General features: G+C 43.5%; 1 protein-coding gene across 2 annotated transcripts in view; it reads left to right on the top strand.

The window, feature by feature from the left end:
- LOC311103075 (SAM and SH3 domain-containing protein 1-like) overlaps positions 1–15,518 on the top strand; it is a 90,183-nt gene that overhangs the window by 48,237 nt on the left and 26,428 nt on the right. For both annotated transcript variants that reach the window (XM_084144603.1, XM_084144602.1), the window contains exons 2-7: positions 4,299–4,433; positions 4,589–4,639; positions 6,281–6,336; positions 10,412–10,449; positions 11,454–11,543; positions 12,464–12,579. In XM_084144603.1, coding sequence (XP_084000729.1) covers positions 4,299–4,433; positions 4,589–4,639; positions 6,281–6,336; positions 10,412–10,449; positions 11,454–11,543; positions 12,464–12,579 — 486 coding nt within the window. The remainder of the gene's footprint in view (positions 1–4,298; positions 4,434–4,588; positions 4,640–6,280; positions 6,337–10,411; positions 10,450–11,453; positions 11,544–12,463; positions 12,580–15,518) is intronic.

Here is a 15,518-nt window from a genome sequence, read left to right as displayed (position 1 = left end):
CTGATGCCGAGCAGAAATTACAAGAAGCATTTTAGATCTACTTTTACAAAACGCAGCAAGATATTTATTAGGCATTTTATGCCTTAACTTGCTAGTTATCTAAGTGGCTGAATGAATAAGATGACGGGGCATCATATTGTGTTAGCTTATTGCCGTGTTTGATAAGTCAAAGCCCATTGGATGAGCTCACCGTACAGCTGCCACTGTTATCTTGCTGTTGGTGTGTTTTTTTCCTCTCTGTTCTCGGGCAGAGCAGGTAGGCCCGTTGCCCTAGCGACTCCAGACTCCACACAGACACAGCGTGTACACATGCTGCCCCAGAGCCAGTGCTGTTCTTCCTTCAGACAAGCATGCGTCAAAACTATGTTCATTTGCACAATGTCTCTCGTTAACATTCGCTTGTAAATGTCCAAACGCACCAAAAATGACATTCAGTAGCTCCTACATACGTAGATGTAAATTCTCTATAACTTGTGCAAATTTTGTTAGCATTCTGGTAATAGACACCCAATGGGCTTTTCTGTGTTTTTTGGTGTACATTTCTGCCCCCGTGTGTACTAAACCGGTAATGGCGTAAATCCCGGGATGAGAGGATGGTACGACAATAAGAACATCTGGATACCGCCCAAGCCTATATTTGACCTTTTTATATGCGATGCTTCATCTGAAGCAAAGCCAGACTCACAACCACAAGGGGTCAGGTGAGGTATCCACTGTAGCGTTGTTTCTGAAAGGAGCACCATAAGACAGATCTCTGATCACCATACCACGGCCTCAGGACACGAGACAAGGAAGATATTTTGTCTTCAGAGACCTTCCGGATCCAATCATTGCGAACTGGTAACGTGACACCAACACTGTCCTTTTCTCCTTTGATCTGATGAGACCCGTTACAGAGGGCTGCCTCAGTTACTGCTTATAGAGGGAGAGTTTAGAGATATAAGGAAGCCCTGATGCTATTGTTCAGTAGTTTCAATGGAGATTCCCCATGTCAGGAAATGCACAGGGCATCTGCAACCCATCTGTGCTGCCTACTGTTTGTCTGAGGGTCATACTGTAGCAGAAGTGCCAGGTTTTCCCTCTACTCTGACTGACAAGCATCAGACGGTTGGATACAGAATAAAGTATTAAGCAGGATAATAATAATAATAATATGCCATTTATCAGACGCTTTTATCCAAAGCGACTTACAGTCGTGCGTGCATACATTTTTGTGTATGGGTGGTCCCGGGGATCGAACCCACTACCTTGGCGTTACAAGCGCCGTGCTCTACCAGCTGAGCTACAGAGGACCACAGGATCTTGGATGGGGAATATAACTATGACCATTACATTCACGAGCATAATGTAAGATGTGTAAGAATATATTTTTCATAGAAGTGAAGACATTAAAGACGGCTATTTTTCATAGCAGCTACGATGACGTAGGATATGTTGTTTTGAACAGAAACACGCATACCATGCAAAGTAAGCGCTGGGGGGCATGAGATATCATGTGGTCACACCACAATGGACTGTTTATAAGAAGCACGCAGTGGCGATCGGTCTGTGGCCTGACAGTGCCATGCCTCTCACTGGACAACAGCCTAGATCATTCATTCATTCATTCATTTCTCAACTCGACGAATGAAAAGAACATGCACCCTATTCCCTATATAGTGCACTACTTTTGACCAGAGCCCAATGGGCCCTGGTCAAAGGGCCCTGGTGAAAAGTAATGCACTTCATAGGGAATAGGGTGCATTTGGGACACATGCAGCCAAGCAGCTAGATTTGACTGTTTCTGACCTCAGGGCATTATGTCATTTAACCAAATGAATGAATGGTTCTTTTTTCTGGACAGTTGAGCCAGTCAGTCACAGTATCATACCACGAGAGTTAGGGTTAGTATCATACCACGAGAGTAAGGGTTAGTATCATACCACAAGAAGGAGACCAGTGAGCCTACAGTTGCTGGTTACAACTCAGGATTGTTTGGGGAAAAGACATTAGAATACATACCCCTTTAGATCCCCCTTTTAAATTAATTATAACATAATATATTAATCATTTCTGACAGTTTAGAGAGCTAAGGTTGGGCAGAGTGCAGACACATTTACATCCACACAAAGGAGTAGTGTGAGGGATGAATACCCTTTTTAAATTATTCATAATAACAGATTTAATATTGATGTTGTCTGCATGCTTTGTGGCAGTTGGAGTATAGCATATATTGCTCTGTTCTGGCTGATGACATTAACAGCCCCATTAGTGCTCACAACAACCCTGTCGTGTAATGTAAGAATGTGTCAAAACATTCCTGTTAGTGAGCATTTCTCCTTTGCCAAGATAATCCATCCACCTGACAAGTGTGGCATATCAAGAAGCTGATTAAACAGCATTATCATTACACAGGTGCATCTTGTGCTGGGGACAATAAAAGCCCACTCTAAAATGTGCAGTTTTGTCACAAAACACAATGCCACTGCAGGAATGTCCACCAGAGCTGTTGTCAGAGAATTTAATGTTAATTTCTCTACCATAAGCCGCCTCCAACGTCATTTTAGAACATTTGGCAGTACGTCAAACAGGCCTCACAACCGCAGACCACGTGTAACCACGCCAGCCCAGGACCTCCACATCCGGCTTATTCACCTGCGGGATCGTCTGAGACCAGCCACCCGAACAGCTGATGAAACTGAGCATTATTTAGGTCTGTAATAAAGCCCTTTTGTGGGGAAAACACCATTTTTGATTGGCTGGGCCTGGCTCCCCAGTGGTTGGTTCTATGCCAACCCATGTCTGCTCCCCTGCCCAGTGGGGTGCTCCTGCCCAGTCATGTGAAATCCATAGATTAGGGCCTAATTTACTTATTTCAATTGACTGTTTTCCTTATATGAACTGTAACTCAGTAAAGTCTCTGAAATTGTTGTATGTTGCGTTTTTATATTTTTGTTCAGTATAGTTTAATACTGTAGCACACACACACAGTGGTATGTAACAGCAGCTGATTGTCAGCTTTGCATTCCTCAGATTTTTTGCAGAGCAAGCTGGAGACCATGTTTAGTCACTGTTTCTTGTAAAGAGAAAATAATTATATGAAATATTGAAGAAGAATGTCTGAATCAGTGAAATTAAACACCAGAGAGGCATCCCAAATGGCACCCTGTTTCCCTATAGTGTACGACTTTTGATCAGAGTCCTATGGGCCCTAGTCAAAAGTAGTGCACTATAAAGGGAACAGGGTGCCATTTGGGGATGCCTCCCTGGTGTTTAATTTCACTGATTCAGACATTCTTCTTTAGCACAAACTGCTTATCAGTGAGAAGCTCAAGGTTACAGCTGATCTGGCCAGTGTGTCATATCACTATTTTCTCTTTGGAAGAAAAACGGTGACTAAACATGTTCTCCAGCGAGCTCTGCAAAAAAATCTGAGTATCCCCATACCAGTACTGATATGGGGATATCAAAATGTGATTCAGCAGCATAGTCTATATCCATGAAGCCCTCACCCTAGTCCCTGTCATGTAAACATTAAAGGAAGAGTACAATGTCAAATCAGATTTCAAAGAGAGAAGCAGGTTTTGTAGAGTAAATGGTATCAGCCTGGCTCTGTGGGACAGAGAACAGATATCACTGTTATTTATTTTATAAATCCAGTTTGGGATATGAAAATCAGCAGCAATACTTTGAAGACATTTGCAGGAGATGTCTGCAAAAGTCCATCTTTACATTTTCTTCTGTCCACACAACAAAGGGCACTAAAGAACACAATAGTAGGACGTCTCTGCAGGGTCCTGTAGGTCTTTAGATCCTGGGTTTCTGTTGAGGGAAAAGGCCATCTCACTAGTCTTCCTGTTCATTTATGGTACAATGAGCTGTGTACTTGAACCACAACTTCTCAAGTTGATCCTGTTGACAGTGGTGAGGTCAAAGACGACTGTACATACGATGCCTCTCTCACCTCTACGCTTCTGGGGGTCACCGCTGAGGAGGTCAGGAGAGTGTGTAGGCGTCGGGTTACTGGGGAGAGGGAGGGACAGTAGCTCACACGCATACACACCAGTCTTTCTGGCCCCTGGTCACACACACTCCCCCGGTTCTCTACCACTGCACATTCCTAAGGCTTCTGATGCTGATGTCGTAAAACAATGGTCAGTTTACTTGTCTACTGTTTTCCTGTTGTACTATGCGCCGGATGTGGGTCTGTGACGTGATGGCTCATGCCAGCTCTCTATTGCTTTGTGACATGTAGATCCTTACTATGTGATGAGGTAGTTCTTCCTCTCTGTTCTTACGGACCATGTCTTCTCTTCTAGGATGGCTCGTTGGGAACCTTTGAGGACTTGGCTCAGGAGTACTCAGACTATTACAGCACCTCTCTCACTGACGTCCAAGACAGAATGGAGGAGATTAGGAAACGGAAGGTTGTACAAGATGCAGAATCAGAGATGGTAAATAATATTCTACTCATTAGGTATAACTTAACGGTTGCAATTTTACAAATCAGACGTCGTCCTTCATCATTATTTAACATCAGTACAGTGTGTGACGGTTCTGAATATAGTTCTATTCCTTACTGCTCCACTTGTGCCTTCTGGGCTTTCAGGAAAAGGTTGACTTAGTCCCAACATCACTGCAGCTTCGCTCTCAGATCCAGGTGAGTGAGTTCTCCCTCACACACATACACACAGACACGCTCCTCCCCGATTGTATATTTACTCTCTGGGAGGACGGATTCCCTCAGCTCCGATCCTGAATAACAGACATCATAGAGCAGCTACGGTGCATTCAGAAAGTATTCAGACCCCTTCACGTTTTCTGCATTTTGTTACGTTACAGCCTTATTCTAAAATGGATTGAATTGTTTTTTTTGCCTCATCAAAGAACACTTCCTCTACAGGTTTTTAGAAACTTTTGCAAATGTATTAAAAATAACTCTGACCCTACTCAGTATCACTCAAGGACATCCTGCGTTGTCTTGGCTGTGTGCTTAGGGTTGTTGTCCTGTTGTAAGGTGAACCTTCGCCCCAGTCTGAGGTCCTGAGCGCTCTGGAGCAGGTTTTCATCAACTATCTCTCTACTTTGCTCCGTTCATCTTTCCCTCGATCCTGACTAATCTCCCAGTCCCTGCCACTGAAAAACATCCCCACAGCATGATGCTGCCACCACCATGCTTCACCGTAGGAATGGTGCCAGGTTTCCTCCAGACGTGACGCTTGGCATTCAGCCCAAAGAGTTCAATCTTGGTTTCATCAGACCAGATAATCTTGTTTCTCATGGTCTGAGAGTCCTTTAGGTTCCTTTTGGTAAACTCCAAACGGGCTGTCATGTGCCTTTTACTGAGGAGTGGCTTCCGTCTGGCCACTCTACCATGAAGGCCTGATTGGTGGAATGCTGCAGAGATGGTTGTCCTTCTGGAAGGTTCTCCCATCTCCACAGAGGAAGTCTGGAGCTCTGTCAGAGTGACCATTGAGTCTTGGTCACCTCCCTGACCAAGGCCCTTCTCCCCCGATTGCTCAGTTTGGCCGGGCGGCCAGCTCTAGGAAGAGTCTTGGTGGTTCCAAACTTCATCCATTTAAGAATGGAGGCCACTGTGTTCTTGGGGACCTTCAATGCTGCAGACATTTTTTGGTTCCCTTCCCCAGATCTGTGCCTCGACACAATCCTGTCTCAGAGCTCTACAGGTGTGTGCCTTTCCAAATCATGTCCAATCAATTGAATTTACCACAGGTGGACTCCAAGTTGTGGAAACATCTCAAGGATGATAAATGGATACAGGATGCACCTGAGCTCAATTTTCGAGTCGCATAGCAAAGGGTCTGAGTACTTATGTAAATAAAGTGTTTTATTTTTAATACACTTGCAAAAAAAATCTAAAAACCTTTTTTCGCTTTGTCATTATGGGGTATTGTGTGTAGATTGAGGCAAATTAATTTAATCAATTTTAGAAAGTCAAAGGGTCTGAATACTTTCCTAATGCACTGTATGAGTCAGGACACTGCTCTGTCATTGTGGTCTCAAGGAGAGATGTTTTAATGCTACAAAGTCACGTTTCACTGTCTATAATGGAGACTGTGGCCTTGTGAGTTGTAATGCATGCTGTTATAGTATGCGTCTGGCGGAAAAAAAGGTTAAAAGAATTAGACTGAGGAATGTGTACTGTCGCCTTTTGTGGCCAATGAGATGCACATTAGGAGTTCCAAACCAACATGCCTGTCTGTGCGCTAGAATGTGGTTCCCCTGTGTTTGTCAGTTTCCATTGGCTGCATGTCTGAGTGCAGTGTTCTGTTCTCTACAGGAGTCGCTAGGGCTGAGTTGCAGTAACGCCGTGTCCACTCCTGAGACTGAGAGAAGGTAAGACCATAGAGATGCTGTATATAACACTCAAACTGTTCTTATTCTAGATCTATCACCGGCATGGTCTCCCCTTTGTGTGGAGTGGAATGTGACGTCCTTTATATGTAGTTACATTTGTGTTGCTTATCAGTTGTTGGAAGTAGGACAGTCATAGCACTTCCGTACATTGTCTTCTTGTCCTAGTGAAATTAGTTATCTTTTTATAAACTGGGTGGGTCGAGCCCTGAATGCTGATTTGGCTGAAAGCCGTGGTATATCAGACCGTATACCATGGGTATGACAAAACATGTATTTTTTTATTACGTTGGTAACCAATTTATAATAGCAATAAGGCATCTCGGGGGTTTATGGTATATTGCCAGTATACCACGGCTAAGGGCTGTATCCAGGCACTCTGCGTTGCGTCGTGCATAAGAACAGCCCTTAGCCATGGTATATTGGCCATATACCACATCCCCTCATACCTTATTGCTTAACTATAAATTGTTGAACTCCTGGGGTTAGGTCGGACAGGACAGTCAGTGGGACAGTCGTAGCACTTCCATACATCTTCTCCAAGGTTGCGTCTCAAATGGCACCCTATTCCTTATTTAGTGCACTACTTTTGACCAGGTCCCATAGGGCAATGTAGGGAATAGAGTGCCATTTGGGATGCATGAGGAAACGTGTTTCACACTTTGGCTGATGGCCGCCTGTCACTTTTATGAAGTGTTCCTTTACTAGTCTACCACCAGATCAATTCCTCTACTAGTCTACCAACAGAACACTTCCTCTACTAGTCTACCAACAGAACACTTCCTCTACTAGTCTACCACCAGATCAATTCCTCTACTAGTCTACCAACAGAACACTTCCTCTACTAGTCTACCAACAGAACACTTCCTCTACTAGTCTACCAACAGAACACTTCCTCTAATAGTCTACCAACAGAACACTTCCTCTACTAGTCTACCAACAGAACACTTCCTCTACTAGTCTACCAACAGAACACTTCCTCTAATAGTCTACCAACAGAACACTTCCTCTAATAGTCTACCAACAGAACACTTCCTCTAATAGTCTACCAACAGAACACTTCCTCTACTAGTCTACCAACAGAACACTTCCTCTAATAGTCTACCAACAGAACACTTCCTCTACTAGTCTACCAACAGAACACTTCCTCTAATAGTCTACCAACAGAACACCTCCTCTAATAGTCTACCAACAGAACACTTCCTCTAATAGTCTACCAACAGAACACTTCCTCTACTAGTCTACCAACAGAACAATTCCTCTACTAGTAACCAATAGAACACTTCCTCTACTCATCTACCAACAGAACACTTCCTCTACTAGTAAACAATAGAACACTTCCTCTACTAGTAAACCAACAGAACACTTCTTCTAATAGTCTACCAACAGAACACTTCCTCTACTAGTCTACCAACAGAACAATTAATTTACTAGTCTACCAACAGAACAATTCCTTTACTAGTCTACCAACAGAACAATTCCTCTACTAGTAAACCAACAGAACAATTACTCTACTAGTCTACCAACAGAACACTTCCTCTACTAGTCTACCAACAGAACACTTCCTCTACTAGTAAACCAATTGAACACTTCCTCTAATAGTCTACCAACAGAACACTTCCTCTACTAGTCTACCAACAGAACACTTCCTCTACTAGTAAACCAATTGAACACTTCCTCTAATAGTCTACCAACAGAACACTTCCTCTACTAGTCTACCAACAGAACACTTCCTCTACTAGTCTACCAACAGAACACTTCCTCTACTAGTCTACCAACAGAACACTTCTTCTACTAGTCTACCAACAGAACACTTCCTCTACTAGTCTACCAACAGAACACTTCCTCTACTAGTCTACCAACAGAACACTTCCTCTACTAGTCTACCAACAGAACACTTCCTCTACTAGTCTACCAACAGAACACTTCTTCTACTAGTCTACCAACAGAACACTTCCTCTACTAGTCTACCAACAGAACACTTCCTCTACTAGTCTACCAACAGAACACTTCCTCTACTAGTCTACCAACAGAACACTTCCTCTACTAGTCTACCAACAGAACACTTCCTTTACTAGTCTACCAACAGAACACTTCCTCTAATAGTCTACCAACAGAACAATTCCTTTACTAGTCTACCAACAGAACAATTCCTCTACTAGTAAACCAACAGAACACTTCCTCTACTAGTCTACCAACAGAACACTTCCTCTACTAGTCTACCAACAGAACACTTCCTCTACTAGTCTACCAACAGAACAATTCCTCTACTAGTCTACCAACAGAACAATTCCTCTACTAGTAAACCAACAGAACACTTCCTCTACTAGTCTACCAACAGAACACTTCCTCTACTAGTCTACCAACAGAACACTTCCTCTACTAGTCTACCAACAGAACACTTCCTCTAATAGTAAACCAATTGAACACTTCCTCTAATAGTCTACCAATTGAACACTTCCTCTACTAGTCTACCAACACAACAATTCCTCTACTAGTCTACCAACACAACACTTCCTCTACTAGTCTACCAACACAACACTTCCTCTACTAGTCTACCAACACAACACTTCCTCTACTAGTCTACCAACACAACACTTCCTCTACTAGTCTACCAACACAACACTTCCTCTACTAGTCTACCAACACAACACTTCCTCTACTAGTCTACCAACACAACACTTCCTCTACTAGTCTACCAACACAACACTTCCTCTACTAGTCTACCAACACAACACTTCCTCTACTAGTCTACCAACACAACACTTCCTCTACTAGTCTACCAACACAACACTTCCTCTACTAGTCTACCAACACAACACTTCCTCTACTAGTCTACCAACACAAGACTTCCTCTACTAGTCTACCAACACAACACTTCCTCTACTAGTCTACCAACACAACACTTCCTCTACTAGTCTACCAACACAACACTTCCTCTACTAGTCTACCAACACAACACTTCCTCTACTAGTCTACCAACACAACACTTCCTCTACTAGTCTACCAACACAACACTTCCTCTACTAGTCTACCAACACAACACTTCCTCTAATTACCAGTATTGTGAGTTTGGAAGGATGGATGGTCATATTGTAAACACAGGAGAATAAGAGAGAGAAAGGAGGGAGGAAAGGAGTAATCTGGGTCATGAGTAAACATGGTCCTATACACTGAGTCAGCGGGGTGTCGGCGACGCCAGATTTAGGTTTGTTTACTTGGCTAGTTACACCGTAGCTTTATCATTGTCCAGTATAAAACAATTGTAGAAGTAGTACCTCCTGTTAGTGTGCTCTAAAATCAAGCCTAAGTCACCTCAAAGTAACATGACTTCATACAATATGCTGGTCTTGGGTTGCCACCTCTGAGAGTTGGTTCCCTTCAGAAGAACACAAGCCTTGATTACTACTAACCATGCGGAAGGAAAGATTGTAGAGTTTTGGGCAGGCAGTGACTAGGCAGGGCGCCCCCTTGTGGCCACCTGTAGAACTGTGTCCAGTGGGGGATGATAGTCGCTAGCATCAGCAACAACGATCAGCTGATGTCAGAGGAGAGAGTCAAGGGGAAAGAGAGGGTGAGGGTAGGAGAGGGTGAGGGATACAAACCAAGGCCACGTGAGGAGCAGTGGTGTTGCAGTCAGGGTTTGAAAAGCCCCTATTGTTGTTGAGATGGCCACAGTGATCTGACCTCTGTCCAGCAGCCAGACCAGCTCTGACTAGCAGCATGATGTTTTCCCATCTGGACTGACCACTGGGAACGGTCCCCATTAACACTATACTGGCCTGGTCCGGTGGCACGAGGGACAGTGCACATTTGGTTTGTTGGGGACCGTGCATGTTTGTGAGGGACAGTACTCATCTGTAATTCTTGGAGAGAAAACTCAGGATGGATAAAGGGGTGTTTCGTCGAAGATGGAACAGTAGGATAGCAGCAGTACAATGAAGAAAATTGCATCGGAAAACAGGTGAGATTGTCTGACCAGACTCTGCATCTTCTATTTCTTGGGTTGTTTTTTGTTTGTGCCATCTCTTGTTTTTGATTCTTGGTTGATTTGTAGGTTGTCCATGCATAAATCATCTGATGATGGATCAGGGGGTAAGTAAACATTTATTTTCATCAATTCTGTAATTTGATCGGTCTAAAGTATTACGAGGTAAAGGTATACTGAACAAAAATATAATCCATCGACCTGACAGGTGTGGCATATCAAGAAGCTGATTAAACAGCGTCATCATTACACAGGTGCACCTTGTGCTGGGGACAATAAAAGGCCACTCTAAAATATGCAGTTTTGTCACACAACACAATGCCACAGATGTCAAGTTTTGAGGGAGCGTGCAATTGGCATGCTGACTGCAGGAATATCCACCAAAGCTGTTGCTAGAGAATTGCATGTTAATTTCTCTACCATAAGCCGCCTCCAACGTCGTTTTAGAGGATTTGCCAGTACGTCCAACCGGCCTCACAACCGCAGACCACGTGTAACCACGCCAGCCCAGGACCTCCACATCCGGCTTCTTAACCTGCGGGATCGTCTCAGACCAGCCACCCGGACAGCTGATGAAACTGAGGAGTATTTCTGCCTGTAATAAAGCCCTTTTGTGGGGAAAAACTCATTCTGATTGGCTGGGCCTGGCTTCCCAGTGGGTGGCCTATGCCCTCCCAGGCCCACCCATGGCTGCACTATGCCCTCCCAGGCCCACCCATGTCTGCACCCCTGACCAGTCATGTGAAATCTAAAGATTAGGGCCTAATTTATTTATTTCAATTGACTGATTTCCTTGTATGAACTGTATCTCCAGTAAAATCGTTGAAATTGTTGCATGTTGTGTTTATATTTTTGTTAAGTATAGTTACTTGAAATACTACACTAATGGTTGTTATTGTGTGTTAATACAAATTAGCTAGTACCTCATTTGAAGATTTAATTTAGCCACTTTTGTTCTGAGTTACAATTTGATGTTACATTTTGGAATAACTACATTTGCTTAACTTTAAAAAATGTGTACATATTTTTAAAGTTTGCTAGGGGTAGTCATTGTATGGGGCAGTGTGGATTTCATCTATTTTATTCAACCCTACTGTATGTCCTTGTTTAGGAAAATGGGATGAAATGAGACAGAAAAACAAGTCTTTCTGGCAGAACTTTCGGAAGTCGCAGAAAGGTGTCATGCGGCAGAACTCAAAAGGTATGTTTCTGTTTTGGATATATTCTCTCTTTACCCAACATATTTCTGATCACACAAGTCAGAAAACTGTCCTAGTCCCACTCCACTGAAACTGTCCCAGTCCCACCACATCTGAAATCCCAGTCCCACTCCACTGAAACTGTCCTAGTCCCACCGCATCTGAAATCCCAGTCCCACTCCACTGAAACTGTGTCCCAGTCCCACCGCATCTGAAATCCCAGTCCACTGAAACTGTCCCAGTCCCACCGCATCTGAAATCCCAGTCCCACTCCACTGAAACTGTCCCAGTCCCACCGCATCTGAAATAAAGTGTAAAGTGGTTATCCCACTGGCTATAGGGTGAATGCACCAATTTGTAGTCGCTCTGGATAAGAGCGTCTGCTAAATGACGTTAATGTGCCCTTGAGCAAGGCACTTAACCCTAATTGCTCCTGTAAGTCGCTCTGGATAAGAGCGTCTGCTAAATGACTAAAATGTAAATGTAAAATGTAAATCCCAGTCCCACTCCACTGAAACTGTGTTCTAGTCCCACCGCATCTGAAATCCTAGTCCCACTCCACTGAAACTGTCCCAGTCCCACCGCATCTGAAATCCCAGTCCCACTCCACTGAAACTGTTCTAGTCCCACTGCATCTGAAATCCCAGTCCCACTCCACTGAAACTGTGTCCTAGTCCCACCGCATCTGAAATCCCAGTCCCACTCCACTGAAACTGTGTCCCAGTCCCACCACATCTTTTGTATTTTCCATGTGTTTATTGAAAGGGATTGCACTAAAATGAAAAAAAGTGTATAGACTAGAGGTGGAACTGGGATTTGATCCCACACAGGCATGATGTGCTGGGGGGCGGCGGCTTTCTATCTTATCTGTCCCACTGTATCTAACCAACCCCTCCCCTGCTACTATACTTCTGTTTACCAGGTGGCGAGGACATAGGTTTTGTGGCCAGTGACATCACTATGAGTGATGAAGAGCGTATCCAGCTGATGATGATGGTGAAAGAGAAGATGATCAGCGTGGAGGAGGCCCTCGCAAGGGTATGATGATGTCACTTCCTGTCCTCCTACTGTATGATGTGTTTTCCTCCAGAAACACTCTTCTCAGAATGTATAGTCCCACTTCAAACAAAGTCCAACTTATAAAGGCTTCATAGAGCATACATAAACGTGTCATAAGCACTACATAAATGCTTCACAAATCAGCGATAAGCATATGTCATACTCTATACTTTATAGCAGGGGTTCTCAGTGGTACTGCAGGGGGTTAAATGAGGTACTGCAGGTGGTCCGCGGTTATTTATATATATATATATATATATATATATATATATATATATATATATATATATATATATATATATATATATATATACACACACATATATATACATATATACATACATACATACATACATACATACATACATACAGTACCAGTCAAAAGTTTGGACACCTACTCATTCAAAGGTTTTTCTTTATTTTTGCTATTTTCTACATTGTAGAATAATAGTGAAGACATCAAAACTATGAAATAACACATATGGAATCATGTGTTAAACAAGTCTAAATATATTTGAGATTCTTCAAAGTAGCCACACTTTGCCTTGATGGCAGCTTTGCACACTCTTGGCATTCTCTCAACCAGCTTCATGAGATAGTCACCTGGAATGCATTTCAATTAACAGGTGTGCCTTGTTAAAAGTTATTTTGTGGAATTTAATGCGTTTGAGCCAATCAGTTGTGTTGTGACAAGGTAGGGTTGGTATACAGAAGATAATTTGGTAAAAGACCAAGTCCATATTATGGCAAGAACAGCTCAAATAAGCAAAGAGAAACAACAGTCCATCATAACTTTAAGACATGAAGGTCAGTCAATCCGGAAAATGTCAAGAACTTTGAAAGTTTCTTCAAGTGCAGTCGCAAAAATCATCAAGCACTATGATGAAACTGGCTCTCATGAGGACCGCCACAGGAAAGGAAGACCGAGAGTTACCTCTGCTGCAGAGGATACGTTCATTAGAGTTAACTGCACTAGAGATTGCAGCCCAAATAAATGCTTCACAGAGTTCAAGTAACAGACACATCTCAACATCACCTGTTCAGAGGAGACTGCATGGTCGAATTGCTGCAAAGAAACCACTACTAAAGGACACCAATAAGTAGAAGAGACTTGCTTGGGCCAAGAAACACGAGCAATGGACATTAGACCGGTGGAAATCTGTCCTTTGGTCTGATGAGTCCAAATTTGAGATTTCTGGTTCCAACCGCTGTATCTTTGTGAGACGCAGAGTAGGTGAACGGATCTCTGCATGTGTGCTTAGTGGGACTATCATTTGTTTTTCAACAGGACAATGACCCAAAACACACCTCCAGGCTGTGTAAGGGCTATTTGACCAAGAAGGAGCGTGATGGAGTGCTGCATCAGATGACCTGGCCTCCACAATCACCGACCTCAACCCAATTGAGTTGGTTGGGATGAGTTGGACCGCAGAGTGAAGGAAAAGCAGCTAACAAGTGCTCAGCATATGTGGTAACTCCTTCAAGACTGTTGGAAAAGCATTCCAGGTGAAGCTGGTTGAGAGATTGCCAAGAGTGTGCAAAGCTGTCATCAAGGCAAAGGGTGGCCACTTTGAAGAATCTCAAATATAAATATATTTTGATTTGTTTAACACTGTTTCATCATTCATCATTCCATATGTGTTATTTCATAGTTTTGATGTGTTCACTATTATTCTACAATGTAGAAAATAGCAAAAATAAAGGAAAACCCTTGAATGAGTAGGAGTGTCCAAACTTTTGACTGGTACTGTGTGTGTGTGTGTGTGTGTGTGTGTGTGTGTGTGTGTGTGTGTGTGTGTGTGTGTGTGTGTGTGTGTGTGTGTGTGTGTGTGTGTGTGTGTGTGTGTGTGTGTGTGTGTGTGTGTGTGTGTGTGTGTGTGTGTGTGTGTGTGTACGTACGTACGTACGTACAGTTGAAGTCGGAATTGTACATACACCTTAGCCAAATACATTTAAACTCAGTTTTTCACAATTCCTGACATTTAATCCTTGTAAAAATTCCCTGTCTTAGGTCAGTTAGGATCACCACTTTATTTTAAGAATGTGTAATAATAGTAGAGAGAATTATTTCTTTCAGCTTTTATTTCTTTCATCACATTCCCAGTGGGTCAGAAGTTTACATACACTCAATTAGTATTTGGTAGCATTGCCTTTAAATTGTTTAACTTGGGTCAAACATTTCGGCTAGCCTTCCACAAGCTTCCCACAATAAGTTGTGTGAATTTTGGCCCATTCCTCCTGACAGAGCTGGTGTAACTGAGTCAGGTTTTTAGGCCTCCTTGCTCACACGCTTTTTCAGTTCTTGTCACGATCGTTCATGAACGGGTCAGACCAAGGCGCAGCGTGATATGCATACATGTTTATTAGAACCAAATAAACAACTACAAAACAACAAACGAAACGTGAAGTCCAAGGTACACAAACAACATACCTAACACGGAACAAGATCCCACAACCCACTAGTGCCAATAGGCTGCCTAAGTATGGTCCCCAATAAGAGACAACGAGCGACAGCTGCCTCTGATTGGGAACCACACCGGCCAACATAGAAATACACATACTAGAATATTCAACATAGACAATCACCACATAGAAAATACACACCCTGACTCAACAAATAAGAGTCCCCAGAGTCAGGGCGTGACAGTACCCCCAACCCCCCCCCCCCCCAAAGGTGCGGACTCCGACCGCACAACCTTTACTTAACAGGGTAAGGGTCGGGTGGGCATTCCGCCTCGGAGGCGGATCCGGGCGTGACCACCACCTATTCTCCTCCTCCCTGTTGCGCCCCTGGTCTGGTCTGGACCTCGGCGTGCTGCTTCCCCTCTCCTTCCTCCCACTATACTCCAAGCCCTGTCTGGACCCTGGTGTGGGAGACCCCGAACCTGGAGAGGGGCTGACGTCTGGGTCTGGACTGG

Source organism: Coregonus lavaretus (assembly GCF_964263955.1).
Source record: "Coregonus lavaretus genome assembly, chromosome: 27".
NCBI lineage: Eukaryota > Metazoa > Chordata > Actinopteri > Salmoniformes > Salmonidae > Coregonus > Coregonus lavaretus.
Note: the sequence above shows the minus strand (reverse complement) of the source record. Positions and strands in the feature narration are given on the sequence as shown.